Source organism: Oncorhynchus clarkii, chromosome 19 (assembly GCF_045791955.1).
Source record: "Oncorhynchus clarkii lewisi isolate Uvic-CL-2024 chromosome 19, UVic_Ocla_1.0, whole genome shotgun sequence".
Classification (NCBI taxonomy): Eukaryota; Metazoa; Chordata; class Actinopteri; order Salmoniformes; family Salmonidae; genus Oncorhynchus; species Oncorhynchus clarkii.
In genome coordinates, this window is record NC_092165.1 from 3,447,822 (window position 1) to 3,462,668 (window position 14,847).

Here is a 14,847-nt window from a genome sequence, read left to right on the forward strand (position 1 = left end):
GACAGAACATAGTCAAATATAATAACCTCCGAGCTAAATGTTTGAAACGTATCTGTCCGTGACCAAAGAGCTCATTCAATGAGATTCAACAGCTGCAGATAGAAACGTGTTGCATAGATCTGCCACTATCGTTCGTTCACATTAGAGAAGTGGTGCCCATCCGCATTCTATGTTATCTGCAACATGTTTGTATTTTTTGTCTCCCCAAAGCTCCCAGAATGGATGAATAAAGTTGTATTGAATTGAATAGCATTTCATTACTTGGTCTCTCTTCTCCTGCAGTTCCTGTATCTGGGCGGAGAGTTCCTGGACCTTGTGTTCGTTGTCTGCCATGTTGGCCTGCAGCTGACTGATGGAGTCCTGCATCACCTTCAGGTCCTCCGCTGACTTCACCTGAGATTTAAATCAACAACAGTTCCATTAAACTCCACCTGAGATTTAAATCAACAACAGATCCATTAAAACTTCACCTGAGATTTAAAATCAACAACAGTTCCATTAAAACTTCACCTGAGCCACGACAACAAGACGCCACGACAACATGATAAGACACCACAACAAGACACCACAACAAGACACCACAACAAGACACCACGACAACAACAAGACACCACGACAACAACAAGACACCACGACAACAACACACCACGACAACATGATAAGACCACAACAACGACACCACAACAACATGATAAGACCACAACAACATGATAAGACCACAACATGATAAGACCACAACAAGACACCACAACAACATGAGAAGACCACAACAAGACACCACAACAACATGATAAGACCACAACAACATGATAAGACACCACGACAACACGACACCCCAACAACATGATAAGACATGACAACAACATGATAAGACACCACAAGACACCACCACAACATGATAAGACACCACAACAAGACACCACAACAACATGATAAGACACCACAACAACATGATGTGTTTGTGTGTGTGTACCTTGGTCTCCTCAGCGCAGACAAACAGCCAGGCCACGTACAGACGACTCAGGTGTTCTATCTCCCTCATCAACTTCTGGTACTCCAGGTATGAAGAACGTTCCTACAGGAGGACAGAGGGACGGAGAGAGGTCGGAGAGAGGACAGAGGGACGGAGAGAGGACGGAGAGAGGACAGAGGGGCGGAGAGAGGACAGAGAGAGGACAGAGAGGCGGAGAGAGGACAGAGGGGCGGAGAGAGGACAGAGGGGCGGAGAGAGGACAGAGGGGCGGAGAGAGGACAGAGGGGCGGAGAGAGGAGCGGAGAGAGGACACAGGGACGGAGAGAGGAGCGGAGAGAGGACCGTGAAGGAAGACAGAAAGAATAAAGTTGGTTAATGAAAGGGGAGACATTTACATAGGAGTCATTTACATAGGAGTCATTTACATAGGAGTCATTTACATAGGAGTCATTTACATAGGAGTCATTTACATAGGAGTCATTTACATAGGAGTCATTTAGCAGACGCTCTTATCCAGAACCACTCACTCTACTGACAAGCTTACATTATTAATTCCTATTGGTCTCCTGCGGGAAACGAACCCACAGCCCCTGGCATTACAAGAACCAACTGAGTCACACGGGATGGACGGAGGGGACAGGAAGGAGCGTGCAGTAAACATCCTCGGGGGTGTTAATTCCAGGGTCACACTCATCAGGGGACAAACGGATAGAAAAGGTCTTGGTGTTGAAGTGATGATTTCATGCTCCTAAAAACACATCTTAAAAAACGGGACGTCCTACCTCCTTTAGCTTCTGCATGGTAGGAGTGATCTCTTCATCCAGGATCTGAACACAAACAAACACAAGTTCGTCAAATGACACCCATATCCAAGACACCATTGTTGATAGAAGGAGCTACGTCCATTTCCCCAATCCTGGGGATCCCCAGCACTAACACACTAGACACACAGCACTAACACACTAGACACACAGCACTACCACACAGCACTAACACACTAGACACACAGCACTAACACACAGCACTAACACACTAGACACACAGCACTACCACACAGCACTAACACACTAGACACACAGCACTAACACACAGCACTAACACACTAGACACACAGCACTACCACACTAGACACACAGCACTAACACACAGCACTAACACACTAGACACACAGCACTAACACACAGCACTAACACACTAGACACACAGCACTACCACACTAGACACACAGCACTACCACACTAGACACACAGCACTAACACACAGCACTAACACACTAGACACCCAGCACTAACACACCAGACACACAGCACTAACACACTAGACACCCAGCACTAACACACTAGACACACAGCACTAACACACTAGACACACAGCACTAACACACCAGACACACAGCACTAACACACTAGACACACAGCACTAACACACTAGACACACAGCACTAACACACTAGACACACAGCACTAACACACTAGACACACAGCACTACCACACTAGACACACAGCACTAACACACCAGACACACAGCACTACCACACTAGACACCCAGCACTAACACACTAGACACACAGCACTAACACACCAGACACACAGCACTAACACACTAGACACACAGCACTACCACACTAGACACACAGCACTAACACACTAGACACACAGCACTAACACACAGCACTAACACACAGCACTAACACACTAGACACACAGCACTAACACACTAGACACACAGCACTAACACACAGCACTAACACACAGCACTAACACACTAGACACCCAGCACTAACACACTAGACACCCAGCACTAACACACTAGACACCCAGCACTAACACACTAGACACACAGCACTAACACACTAGACACACAGCACTACCACACTAGACACACAGCACTACCACACTAGACACGCAGCACTAACACACTAGACACACAGCACTAACACACTAGACACCCAGCACTAACACACCAGACACACAGCACTACCACACTAGACACGCAGCACTAACACACTAGACACACAGCACTAACACACCAGACACACAGCACTAACACACTAGACACACAGCACTAACACACTAGACACACAGCACTACCACACTAGACACCCAGCACTAACACACTAGACACACAGCACTAACACACCAGACACACAGCACTAACACACTAGACACACAGCACTACCACACTAGACACACAGCACTAACACACTAGACACACAGCACTAACACACTCGACACACAGCACTAACACACTAGACACCCAGCACTAACACACTAGACACCCAGCACTAACACACCAGACACACAGCACTAACACACTAGACACACAGCACTACCACACTAGACACACAGCACTAACACACCAGACACACAGCACTACCACACTAGACACACAGCACTAACACACTAGACACACAGCACTAACACACTAGACACACAGCACTAACACACTAGACACACAGCACTAACACACAGCACTAACACACAGCACTAACACACTAGACACACAGCACTAACACACTAGACACACAGCACTAACACACAGCACTAACACACAGCACTAACACACTAGACACCCAGCACTAACACACTAGACACCCAGCACTAACACACTAGACACCCAGCACTAACACACTAGACACACAGCACTAACACACTAGACACACAGCACTACCACACTAGACACACAGCACTACCACACTAGACACGCAGCACTAACACACTAGACACACAGCACTAACACACCAGACACACAGCACTAACACACTAGACACACAGCACTAACACACTAGACACACAGCACTAACACACTAGACACACAGCACTAACACACTAGACACACAGCACTAACACACTAGACACACAGCACTAACACACAGCACTAACACACTAGACACCCAGCACTAACACACTAGACACCCAGCACTAACACACTAGACACACAGCACTAACACACTAGACACACAGCACTAACACACTAGACACACAGCACTACCACACTAGACACACAGCACTAACACACTAGACACACAGCACTAACACACAGCACTAACACACTAGACACACAGCACTAACACACTAGACACACAGCACTAACACACTAGACACACAGCACTAACACACAGCACTAACACACTAGACACACAGCACTAACACACTATACACCCAGCACTAACACACTAGACACCCAGCACTAACACACCAGACACACAGCACTACCACACTAGACACACAGCACTAACACACTAGACACACAGCACTAACACACAGCACTAACACACTAGACACACAGCACTAACGCACTAGACACACAGCACTAACACACTAGACACACAGCACTAACACACTAGACACACAGCACTAACACACTAGACACACAGCACTAACACACTAGACACACAGCACTAACACACTAGACACACAGCACTAACACACAGCACTAACACACTAGACACACTAGACACCCAGCACTAACACACTAGACACCCAGCACTAACACACTAGACACACAGCACTAACACACTAGACACACAGCACTACCACACTAGACACACAGCACTACCACACTAGACACACAGCACTAACACACTAGACACACAGCACTAACACACAGCACTAACACACTAGACACACAGCACTAACACACTAGACACACAGCACTAACACACAGCACTAACACACTAGACACACAGCACTAACACACTAGACACACAGCACTAACACACTAGACACCCAGCACTAACACACCAGACACACAGCACTACCACACTAGACACACAGCACTAACACACTAGACACACAGCACTAACACACTAGACACACAGCACTAACACACTAGACACACAGCACTAACACACTAGACACACAGCACTAACACACTAGACACCCAGCACTAACACACTAGACACACAGCACTAACACACTAGACACCCAGCACTAACACACTAGACACCCAGCACTAACACACTAGACACACAGCACTAACACACTAGACACACAGCACTAACACACTAGACACCCAGCACTAACACACTAGACACCCAGCACTAACACACTAGACACACAGCACTAACACACTAGACACCCAGCACTAACACACTAGACACCCAGCACTAACACACTAGACACACAGCACTAACACACTAGACACCCAGCACTAACACACTAGACACCCAGCACTAACACACTAGACACACAGCACTAACACACTAGACACAACTAAAGGCCTGATGAAGAGTTGAACCTAGACTCAACTAAAGGCCTGATGAAGAGTTGAACCTAGATACAACTAAAGACCTGAGGAAGAGTTGATTAATTGAACCTAGACTCAACTAAAGGCCTGATGAAGAGTTGAACCTAGACTCAACTAAAGGCCTGATGAAGAGTGGAACCTAGACTCAACTAAAGGCCTGATGAAGAGTGGAACCTAGACTCAACTAAAGGCCTGATGAAGAGTTGAACTTAGTCTTCTAGAGAGAAAAAACAAACTCCGCCCCTTTGGGTCCCAGGACAGGAAACAGAGCTACGTCATCACAGGTAAGATGGCCGCCCCACCGTCTGGATTTCTTTCAGTTTGGCTTCTTTCTTCTCAATGGTTTTCTGGGCGCTGATCTTCTTACACTCGTACATCCTGGTTCCTGCTGCCTCCTCTATCATGGCTAGGATCTACGGAGGAGAGAGAGAGGAAGGTCAGAGTGGTACATCCTGGTTCCTGCTGTCTCCTCTATCATGGCTAGGATCTACGGAAGAGAGAGAGGAGGGTCAGAGTGGTACATCCTGGTTCCTGCTGCCTCCTCTATCATGGCTAGGATCTACGGAGGAGAGAGAGGAGGGTCAGAGTGGTACATCCTGGTTCCTGCTGCCTCCTCTATCATGGCTAGAAGCTTCAAGTAGCTACAAGACTTCATGATTCTACAGTGTGTGTGTGTGTGTGTGTGTATATATTTACATACCTCAGGCGGTTTCATGTTCAGAACCTTGGTGATTCTCCCCTGAAATATTGTAAAGAGAAATATATAAAAAATAAATATTCAATATAGAAAAATAAATATTCAAGTTATTTATAAAACGTGTAGTACCACAGAACGATGTCACTCAGACCTATAAATATAGAGGCCTGCTCGTCAACTCTACAAATATAGAGGCCGCTCGTCAACTCTACAAATAGAGAGGCCGCTCGTCAACTCTACAAATAGAGAGGCCCGCTCGTCAACTCTACAAATAGAGAGGCCCGCTCGTCAACTCTACAAATAGAGAGGCCCGCTCGTCAACTCTACAAATAGAGAGGCCCGCTCGTCAACTCTACAAATAGAGAGGCCCGCTCGTCAACTCTACAAATAGAGAGGCCCGCTCGTCAACTCTACAAATAGAGAGGCCCGCTCGTCAACTCTACAAATAGAGAGGCCCGCTCGTCAACTCTACAAATAGAGAGGCCCGCTCGTCAACTCTACAAATAGAGAGGCCCGCTCGTCAACTCTACAAATAGAGAGGCCCGCTCGTCAACTCTACAAATAGAGAGGCCCGCTCGTCAACTCTACAAATAGAGAGGCCCGCTCGTCAACTCTACAAATAGAGAGGCCCGCTCGTCAACTCTACAAATAGAGAGGCCCGCTCGTCAACTCTACAAATAGAGAGGCCCGCTCGTCAACTCTACAAATAGAGAGGCCCGCTCGTCAACTCTACAAATAGAGAGGCCCGCTCGTCAACTCTACAAATAGAGAGGCCCGCTCGTCAACTCTACAAATAGAGAGGCCCGCTCGTCAACTCTACAAATAGAGAGGCCCGCTCGTCAACTCTACAAATAGAGAGGCCCGCTCGTCAACTCTACAAATAGAGAGGCCCGCTCGTCAACTCTACAAATAGAGAGGCCCGCTCGTCAACTCTACAAATAGAGAGGCCCGCTCGTCAACTCTACAAATAGAGAGGCCCGCTCGTCAACTCTACAAATAGAGAGGCCCGCTCGTCAACTCTACAAATAGAGAGGCCCGCTCGTCAACTCTACAAATAGAGAGGCCCGCTCGTCAACTCTACAAATAGAGAGGCCCGCTCGTCAACTCTACAAATAGAGAGGCCCGCTCGTCAACCCTACAAATAGAGAGGCCCGCTCGTCAACCCTACAAATAGAGAGGCCCGCTCGTCAACTCTACAAATAGAGAGGCCCGCTCGTCAACTCTACAAATAGAGAGGCCCGCTCGTCAACTCTACAAATAGAGAGGCCCGCTCGTCAACTCTACAAATAGAGAGGCCCGCTCGTCAACTCTACAAATAGAGAGGCCCGCTCGTCAACTCTACAAATAGAGAGGCCCGCTCGTCAACTCTACAAATAGAGAAGCCCGCTCGTCAACTCTACAAATAGAGAGGCCCGCTCGTCAACTCTACAAATAGAGAGGCCCGCTCGTCAACTCTACAAATAGAGAGGCCCGCTCGTCAACTCTACAAATAGAGAGGCCCGCTCGTCAACTCTATAAATAGAGAGGCCCGCTCGTCAACTCTATAAATAGAGAGGCCCGCTCGTCAACTCTATAAATAGAGAGGCTGCTCGTCAACTCTATAAATAGAGAGGCTGCTCGTCAACTCTATAAATAGAGAGGCTGCTCGTCAACTCTATAAATAGAGAGGCTGCTCGTCAACTCTATAAATAGAGAGGCTGCTCGTCAACTCTATAAATAGAGAGGCTGCTCGTCAACTCTATAAATAGAGAGGCTGCTCGTCAACTCTATAAATAGAGAGGCTGCTCGTCAACTCTATAAATAGAGAGGCTGCTCGTCAACTCTATAAATAGAGAGGCTGCTCGTCAACTCTATAAATAGAGAGGCTGCTCGTCAACTCTATAAATAGAGAGGCTGCTCGTCAACTCTATAAATAGAGAGGCTGCTCGTCAACTCTATAAATAGAGAGGCTGCTCATCAACTCTATAAATAGAGAGGCTGCTCATCAACTATAAATAGAGAGGCTGCTCATCAACTATAAATAGAGAGGCTGCTCATCAACTATAAATAGAGAGGCTGCTTATCAACTATAAATAGAGGCTGCGCATCAACTATAAATAGAGGCTGCGCATCAACTATAAATAGAGGCTGCGCATCAACTCTATAAATAGAGAGGCTGCTCGTCAACTCTATAAATAGAGAGGCTGCTCGTCAACTCTATAAATAGAGAGGCTGCTCGTCAACTCTATAAATAGAGAGGCTGCTCGTCAACTCTATAAATAGAGAGGCTGCTCGTCAACTCTATAAATAGAGAGGCTGCTCGTCAACTCTATAAATAGAGAGGCTGCTCGTCAACTCTATAAATAGAGAGGCTGCTCGTCAACTCTATAAATAGAGAGGCTGCTCGTCAACTCTATAAATAGAGAGGCTGCTCGTCAACTCTATAAATAGAGAGGCTGCTCGTCAACTCTATAAATAGAGAGGCTGCTCGTCAACTCTATAAATAGAGAGGCTGCTCGTCAACTCTATAAATAGAGAGGCTGCTCGTCAACTCTATAAATAGAGAGGCTGCTCGTCAACTCTATAAATAGAGAGGCTGCTCGTCAACTCTATAAATAGAGAGGCTGCTCGTCAACTCTATAAATAGAGAGGCTGCTCATCAACTCTATAAATAGAGAGGCTGCTCATCAACTCTATAAATAGAGAGGCTGCTCATCAACTCTATAAATAGAGAGGCTGCTCATCAACTCTATAAATAGAGAGGCTGCTCATCAACTCTATAAATAGAGAGGCTGCTCATCAACTCTATAAATAGAGGCTGCTCGTCAACTCTATAAATAGAGAGGCTGCTCGTCAACTCTATAAATAGAGAGGCTGCTCGTCAACTCTATAAATAGAGAGGCTGCTCATCAACTCTATAAATAGAGAGGCTGCTCATCAACTCTATAAATAGAGAGGCTGCTCATCAACTCTATAAATAGAGAGGCTGCTCATCAACTCTATAAATAGAGAGGCTGCTCATCAACTCTATAAATAGAGAGGCTGCTCATCAACTCTATAAATAGAGAGGCTGCTCATCAACTCTATAAATAGAGAGGCTGCTCATCAACTCTATAAATAGAGAGGCTGCTCATCAACTCTATAAATAGAGAGGCTGCTCATCAACTCTATAAATAGAGGCTGCTCATCAACTCTATAAATAGAGAGGCTGCTCATCAACTCTATAAATAGAGAGGCTGCTTATCAACTCTATAAATAGAGAGGCTGCTTATCAACTCTATAAATAGAGAGGCTGCTTATCAACTCTATAAATAGAGTCGCTGCTTATCAACTCTATAAATAGAGTCTGCTTATCAACTCTATAAATAGAGTCTGCTCATCAACTCTATAAATAGAGAGGCTGCTCATCAACAAGTGGAACAACAGTCAGCGGTGTGTTCACTAGAAACCAAAAACAGAACCCGAATTTGTCCAATAGAATCTCTTCTTCGTTGCAAAAAAAAACGATTTGCTACAGTGTGCGACTAATGAACACACCCCAGGCTCCTCGAGGTGTTGAAACACCTACCTGCATGATGAGGAAGTGGGGGTTGTTAACGTTGAGTCCTACAGAGCAGAACAGATCCTGTACCCTGGTGTTGTTGGCATTCACCCCGTTGATCAGGTACTTGTTCCTACCACCTATCACCACCTGGGATCGGAGACGGATACAGAGGAGTGAGCATCCACTCCATCATAGTAACATTTTAAGAGAGTGTCCTCTACAGTAAAGCAGCAGTTTGATTGGCTAATAATAGCTACTATCATAGTAAAGGCATGAACGTTAGTTTGAATAGCTAATAATACGGCAAGTCAGTTAAGAACAAATTCTTATTTTCAATGACGGACTACCAGGAAACAGTGGGTTTGAACTTGCAACCTTCCGGTTACCAGTCCAACACTCTAACCACTAGGCTACCCTGTCGCCCCAGTTTGAGCAGCTAGTAACAATACATCTGAGAAATCACGTCAGTGGACAGTTAGTGTAGTGATTATGGGAAAGGGAACAGTCATAGTTGGGACTATTTTCAGACCACTTGACAGAAGTTGTAGTTAACTAGTAGAATCCCTCAGTTTCGACTAGTAGAATCCCTCAGTTTGGACTAGTAGTATCCCTCAGTTTGGACTAGTAGTATCCCTCAGTTTGGACTAGTAGTATCCCTCAGTTTGGACTAGTAGTATCCCTCAGTTTGGACTAGCAGTATCCCTCAGTTTGGACTAGTAGTATCCCTCAGTTTGGACTAGCAGTATCCCTCAGTTTGGACTAGTAGTATCCCTCAGTTTGGACTAGTAGTATCCCTCAGTTTGGACTAGCAGTATCCCTCAGTTTGGACTAGCAGTATCCCTCAGTTTGGACTAGTAGTATCCCTCAGTTTGGACTAGTAGTATCCCTCAGTTTGGACTAGCAGTATCCCTCAGTTTGGACTAGTAGTATCCCTCAGTTTGGACTAGCAGTATCCCTCAGTTTGGACTAGTAGTATCCCTCAGTTTGGAACTTTATTTATATAATTCATGAACATTACTCTTCCCACAAACAGGAAATAGAGAAACGAGGAGAACAACGGTACCTGTCTTGTGACCGTGATCTCGTCGTGGGTCTCGAATCCAAGCGGACTCTGACTCTTGTTTGCGTTGTCGAAAGTTATGGACACGGTGGCTTTGGTGATACCGGCCTGACCGTTCTTGTACACCAAATCCTGGAGATTGGCCGCTCGCACCTGGAAAGATAAGTTCAGATCAGACGGAAGTAACGTTACAGATCAATAGCTTCTCTACTAACGTTAGTGTAAGCCTCGATTGAACGTAAGGCACCGTAAGCTAACGTTAACTAGCTAACTTCAACGAAATGTCTTTAGCTCACCGGATTAAAAACTAACTTTAATGCGAATTAAAGAATAATTACCTGAGACAAGTTGGATATCCCCAGTAGAAAGCATATCGAGTCGAGAATGTTGGATTTTCCACTCCCGTTGAGTCCGGTAATAGCGTTGAAGAGCGGATCAAATCCGTTGATTTCCGTCCTCTGCGCGTAGGACTTGAACCCTTCTAAGATAATAGATTTGATGTGCATCTTTCCGTTGTCCTTTTTCCAAAGTAATCCTTTTTCGATATATCGTAATAACGTCTAAACAAACCACGATGTTATGCGGAGAGGTGTTGTTATCAACAACAGAAACACTTCCCACTTTTCAAAATTTGGCGCCAGGCACGCTACCGTTCTCTGGTCCTGCGCATGCGCCTATCCGGAAAATTTTTAAATCTTGACAATTTATTTGATTATTTAATGTGGCTGTAAATATTAAACAATGTGTTGTTTTCTTGTTTGTTTTAGATCAGGCAATTTGGTCATAGAGTTTTTAAACCCAGAGGCGCAACATCGCGAAACAGACCAGGCCGGGGTTTGAGAAATCAATGAGAGAAGTGAAAGATTTTTCAATAGTTGTTAATTTTCTCGAAATCGACAGCCACTACCTAGATTAGAGCCAACGTCTTAAAGTAGTTGTGAACATGTTGTTACTACAACCTCGTGAAAGTCAAGGAGTGACGGTTTGCACATGCGCAATTTTGGCGGGAGACGACCGTTAGACCGGATGACGTGTTTCTGCGCATGAGCTTAGCTAGCAGGCGTCGCCATGACATCGCCTACAACTGTGATCGGGGATTTCTGTTGGAGAAGCACTTTCAGCCTATCTTTATACTATACTGTCTTTGATTTGGTCATCTTTATACTGTACTGTCTTTGATTTGGTAATCTTTATACTATACTATCTTTTATTGTGTCATCTTTATACTGTACTGACTTTGATTTGGTCATCTTTATACTGTACTGTCTTTGATTTGGTCATCTTTATACTATACTGTCTTTGATTTGGTCATCTTTATACTATACTGATGGCATGACAACTTAAGAAGACAAAAGGGAACGTTGTTACATTTTAATTCAGATTATTAGCTTGAATCATTTCACATGCTTAGGGAACAGTGTTCAGAGCAAAAGATTTACAAGAACATGCAACACAGAGACTTGGAAACCTGGAAAGACAATCATTTTAAATAGTGTATTATCGATACGTGATAGAGCTTTTGATTCACTCACACACACGGCAGGTAGCCTAGTGGTTAGAGCGTTGGACTAGTAACCCGAAAGGTTGCACAATTGAATCCCCGTAGCTGACAAAGTACAAATCTGTCGTTCTGCCCCTGAACAGGCCCACTGTTCCTAGGCTGTCATTGAAAATAAGAATTTGTTCTCAACTGACTTTCCTAGATAAATAATGGTAAAATAAACACACTCAATCTCTCTCTCTCTAAAATGGTATAACTGTCTTTATTTTGCCGGACCCCAGGAAGAGTAGCTGCTGCTTTGGGGATCCATAATGAATAGAAATATCACTCTCAGTCCAGAGGCACGGGGCACAAGGACAGACACACCAGGTTAGCGGCGTAGAAACATATCTGCATCAGCACCACACAGTCTCCTCTGTTCAAATATATAGACGACGGGCCGATGTAGGCCAGGTCATAGTTCACCAGAGTCAAAGGACGCCCGCAGTGCTTGTCGCTCAGGGCAACCAGGGCCCGCGCCATGCTGTACTTGGCGCCGCAGCTGAAGGCCGTCACCGACCTCACAGTGGAGAAGTGCATCAGGAAACACGGGTCGTCCTACAGGAGGGGGGCGGGGGAGGTGAGGTCATCAAAGGGGGACGAGAGGGGGGGAGAAGAGAGGTCATCAAAGGGGGACGAGGGGGGGGGGGGAGAAGAGAGGTGAGGTCATCAAAGGGGGACGAGAGGGGGGGGAGAAGAGAGGTCATCAAAGGGGGACGAGGGGGGGGAAGAAGAGAGGTGAGGTCATCAAAGGGGGACGAGAGGGGGGGGAGAAGAGAGGTCATCAAAGGGGGACGAGGGGGGGGGAAGAAGAGAGGTGAGGTCATCAAAGGGGGACGAGAGGGGGGGGGGAAGAAGAGAGGTGAGGTCATCAAAGGGGGACGAGAGGAGGGGGAAGAAGAGAGGTGAGGTCATCAAAGGGGGACGAGAGGGGGGTGGGGAAAGAGGAGAGATGAGGTCATCAAAGGGGGGGAGAAGAGAGGTGAGATCATCAAAGGGGGACGAGAGGGGGGTGGGGAAAGAGGAGAGGTGAGGTCATCAAAGGGGGACGAGAAGAAGAATCGGACAGAGAGGGTGTGTTGTAAAGGAACACCTGCTTGCCTTGCAGCGAGGACAGAATCACGGTGGCCCCTAGAGTCAACACTTAAATGTAAACAATGATGATATGTCAAAATCTGAGAATGATGATGTGTTCCTTACCACGTCGGGATCCCGCCCGTCCAGCAGGGTGAGGTCCTGGAGGAGCCAGACTTCTGTCCTCAGGTAGGAGTCCTCCAAGCAGGAACTCAGGCAAAACTGAGACTTGAGCTTCTTTTTAGATTCGGAATTCTGGGAATTCAGCAACTTGTTTGATCCAGAATAGAGTGATTTCTGAGATCTCACCACACACAGCTGCACCTCTTTGGTCTTGGTCACTGTGGACCAGAGGACAGCGATTATGTTTCGGGAAAGGAAAAGTCAAGCAGTTTTTTCTCAAACAAAACCAAAGTCGTTTTTTTTTTCTCCCCCCAATAGGGGATAAAATGCATTGTTCCAAACGGGATGTCGTTTTCCCGAGGACAACGGATGTAATGCAGCAACGGAAATTCAATTAGAGAGAAGAAGTAACACTCCTCCATTTGGTGACGTTCACGGACTGAATCCACAGACAAACTATTCAAGCCTATTTTGACATATTTTACATAGCAGATGTAGTGTGTTATATGACCCTTTTAGTATCCTCATCAACAAGACTTCAATCAATCAATCCATCAATCATTAAAAAGAACAAGTCGACCTAAAAAACAGATTGCACAGAAACATCGTCATCTCTGCGTCAGAGACCAAAGGAAAGTAAGAACGGAGAAAACAGAAGAAAAACCCCGGGGGGAGAAGAAAAAAAAACAGAACATCATTTTAGAAAGAGAATTGGTCCCACGTGGGAATTGAACCCACAACCCTGGCGATACAAGCATCGTGCTCTACCAACTGAGCCACACGGGACCGTCAACCCAGCAGTAAAAAGAAGAAAACGCACGGAAGCAGACAGAACGTTATTTAGAAAGAGAAATAGAAAAGCAAGATGGCAAGATGATTGAATAAATAAATGAACAGTAAAAGGAAACAGAAGATGCTGTTTTTTTTTTACCGTAGACACAGAGAAAATGTCTTCCCGACGTTGCTTCATGTATCTCTATAAACTTCTGTAGTTTCTGTCCTTCAGGTCTAAACAACATCCTCTGCATCTCCTTCCTCAGTAGGGACGACATCTCCACACACAGGGATGGACAGGCTGGCACAGAGGAGGAGAGGAAGAACGCAACAGAGGAGGAGAGAGGGATACTTGGATAGAGGAGGAGAGAGGGATACTGGGATAGAGGAGGAGAGGAAGAAAGCAACAGAGGAGGATAGAGGGATACTGGGATAGAGGAGGATAGAGGGATACTGGAATAGAGGAGGAGAGCAACAGAGGAGGAGAGAGGGATACTGGGATAGAGGAGGAGAGAGGGATACTGGGATAGAGGAGGATAGAGGGATACTGGAATAGAGGAGGAGAGCAACAGAGGAGGAGAGAGGGATACTGGGATAGAGGAGGATAGAGGGATACTGGGATAGAGGAGGAGAGCAACAGAGGAGGAGAGAGGGATACTGGGATAGAGGAGGAGAGAAGGAGAGCAACAGAGTGGTTCAGGAGGAGAGCTACAGAGGAGGAGGAGAGGAAGAGAGAGGGATGGACACTGTGACAGAGGAGGAGAGAAGGAGAGCAACAGAGTGGGACAGGAGGAGAGGAGGAGAGCTACAGAGGAGGAGAGAGACCGAGTGGAA

The 14,847-nt window shown here is 46.0% G+C and overlaps 2 protein-coding genes across 2 annotated transcripts in view; both read right to left on the reverse strand.

Moving 5' to 3' along the window:
• The window catches only part of LOC139374591 (structural maintenance of chromosomes protein 2-like), a 53,715-nt gene extending 42,549 nt beyond the window's left edge, over window positions 1-11,166 (reverse strand). The window contains exons 1-8 of the mRNA XM_071115608.1: window positions 10,841-11,166; window positions 10,506-10,655; window positions 9,467-9,589; window positions 5,923-5,961; window positions 5,525-5,635; window positions 1,756-1,800; window positions 974-1,075; window positions 262-393 (exon numbers count right to left, since the gene is read on the reverse strand). Of these exons, the coding sequence (XP_070971709.1) occupies window positions 262-393; window positions 974-1,075; window positions 1,756-1,800; window positions 5,525-5,635; window positions 5,923-5,961; window positions 9,467-9,589; window positions 10,506-10,655; window positions 10,841-11,008 (870 nt within the window). The 5' untranslated portion in view covers window positions 11,009-11,166. The remainder of the gene's footprint in view (window positions 1-261; window positions 394-973; window positions 1,076-1,755; window positions 1,801-5,524; window positions 5,636-5,922; window positions 5,962-9,466; window positions 9,590-10,505; window positions 10,656-10,840) is intronic.
• Window positions 11,167-12,333: 1,167 nt separating this feature from the next.
• Window positions 12,334-14,291, reverse strand: LOC139374608 (exocyst complex component 1-like). The gene is made up of 3 exons (XM_071115636.1): window positions 14,171-14,291; window positions 13,243-13,457; window positions 12,334-12,600 (listed from the first exon to the last, which is right to left on the reverse strand). Exons 1-3 carry the CDS (start codon window positions 14,289-14,291, stop codon window positions 12,334-12,336), a joined length of 603 nt encoding a protein of 200 aa, XP_070971737.1.
• Between the last annotated feature and the right edge of the window lie 556 nt (window positions 14,292-14,847).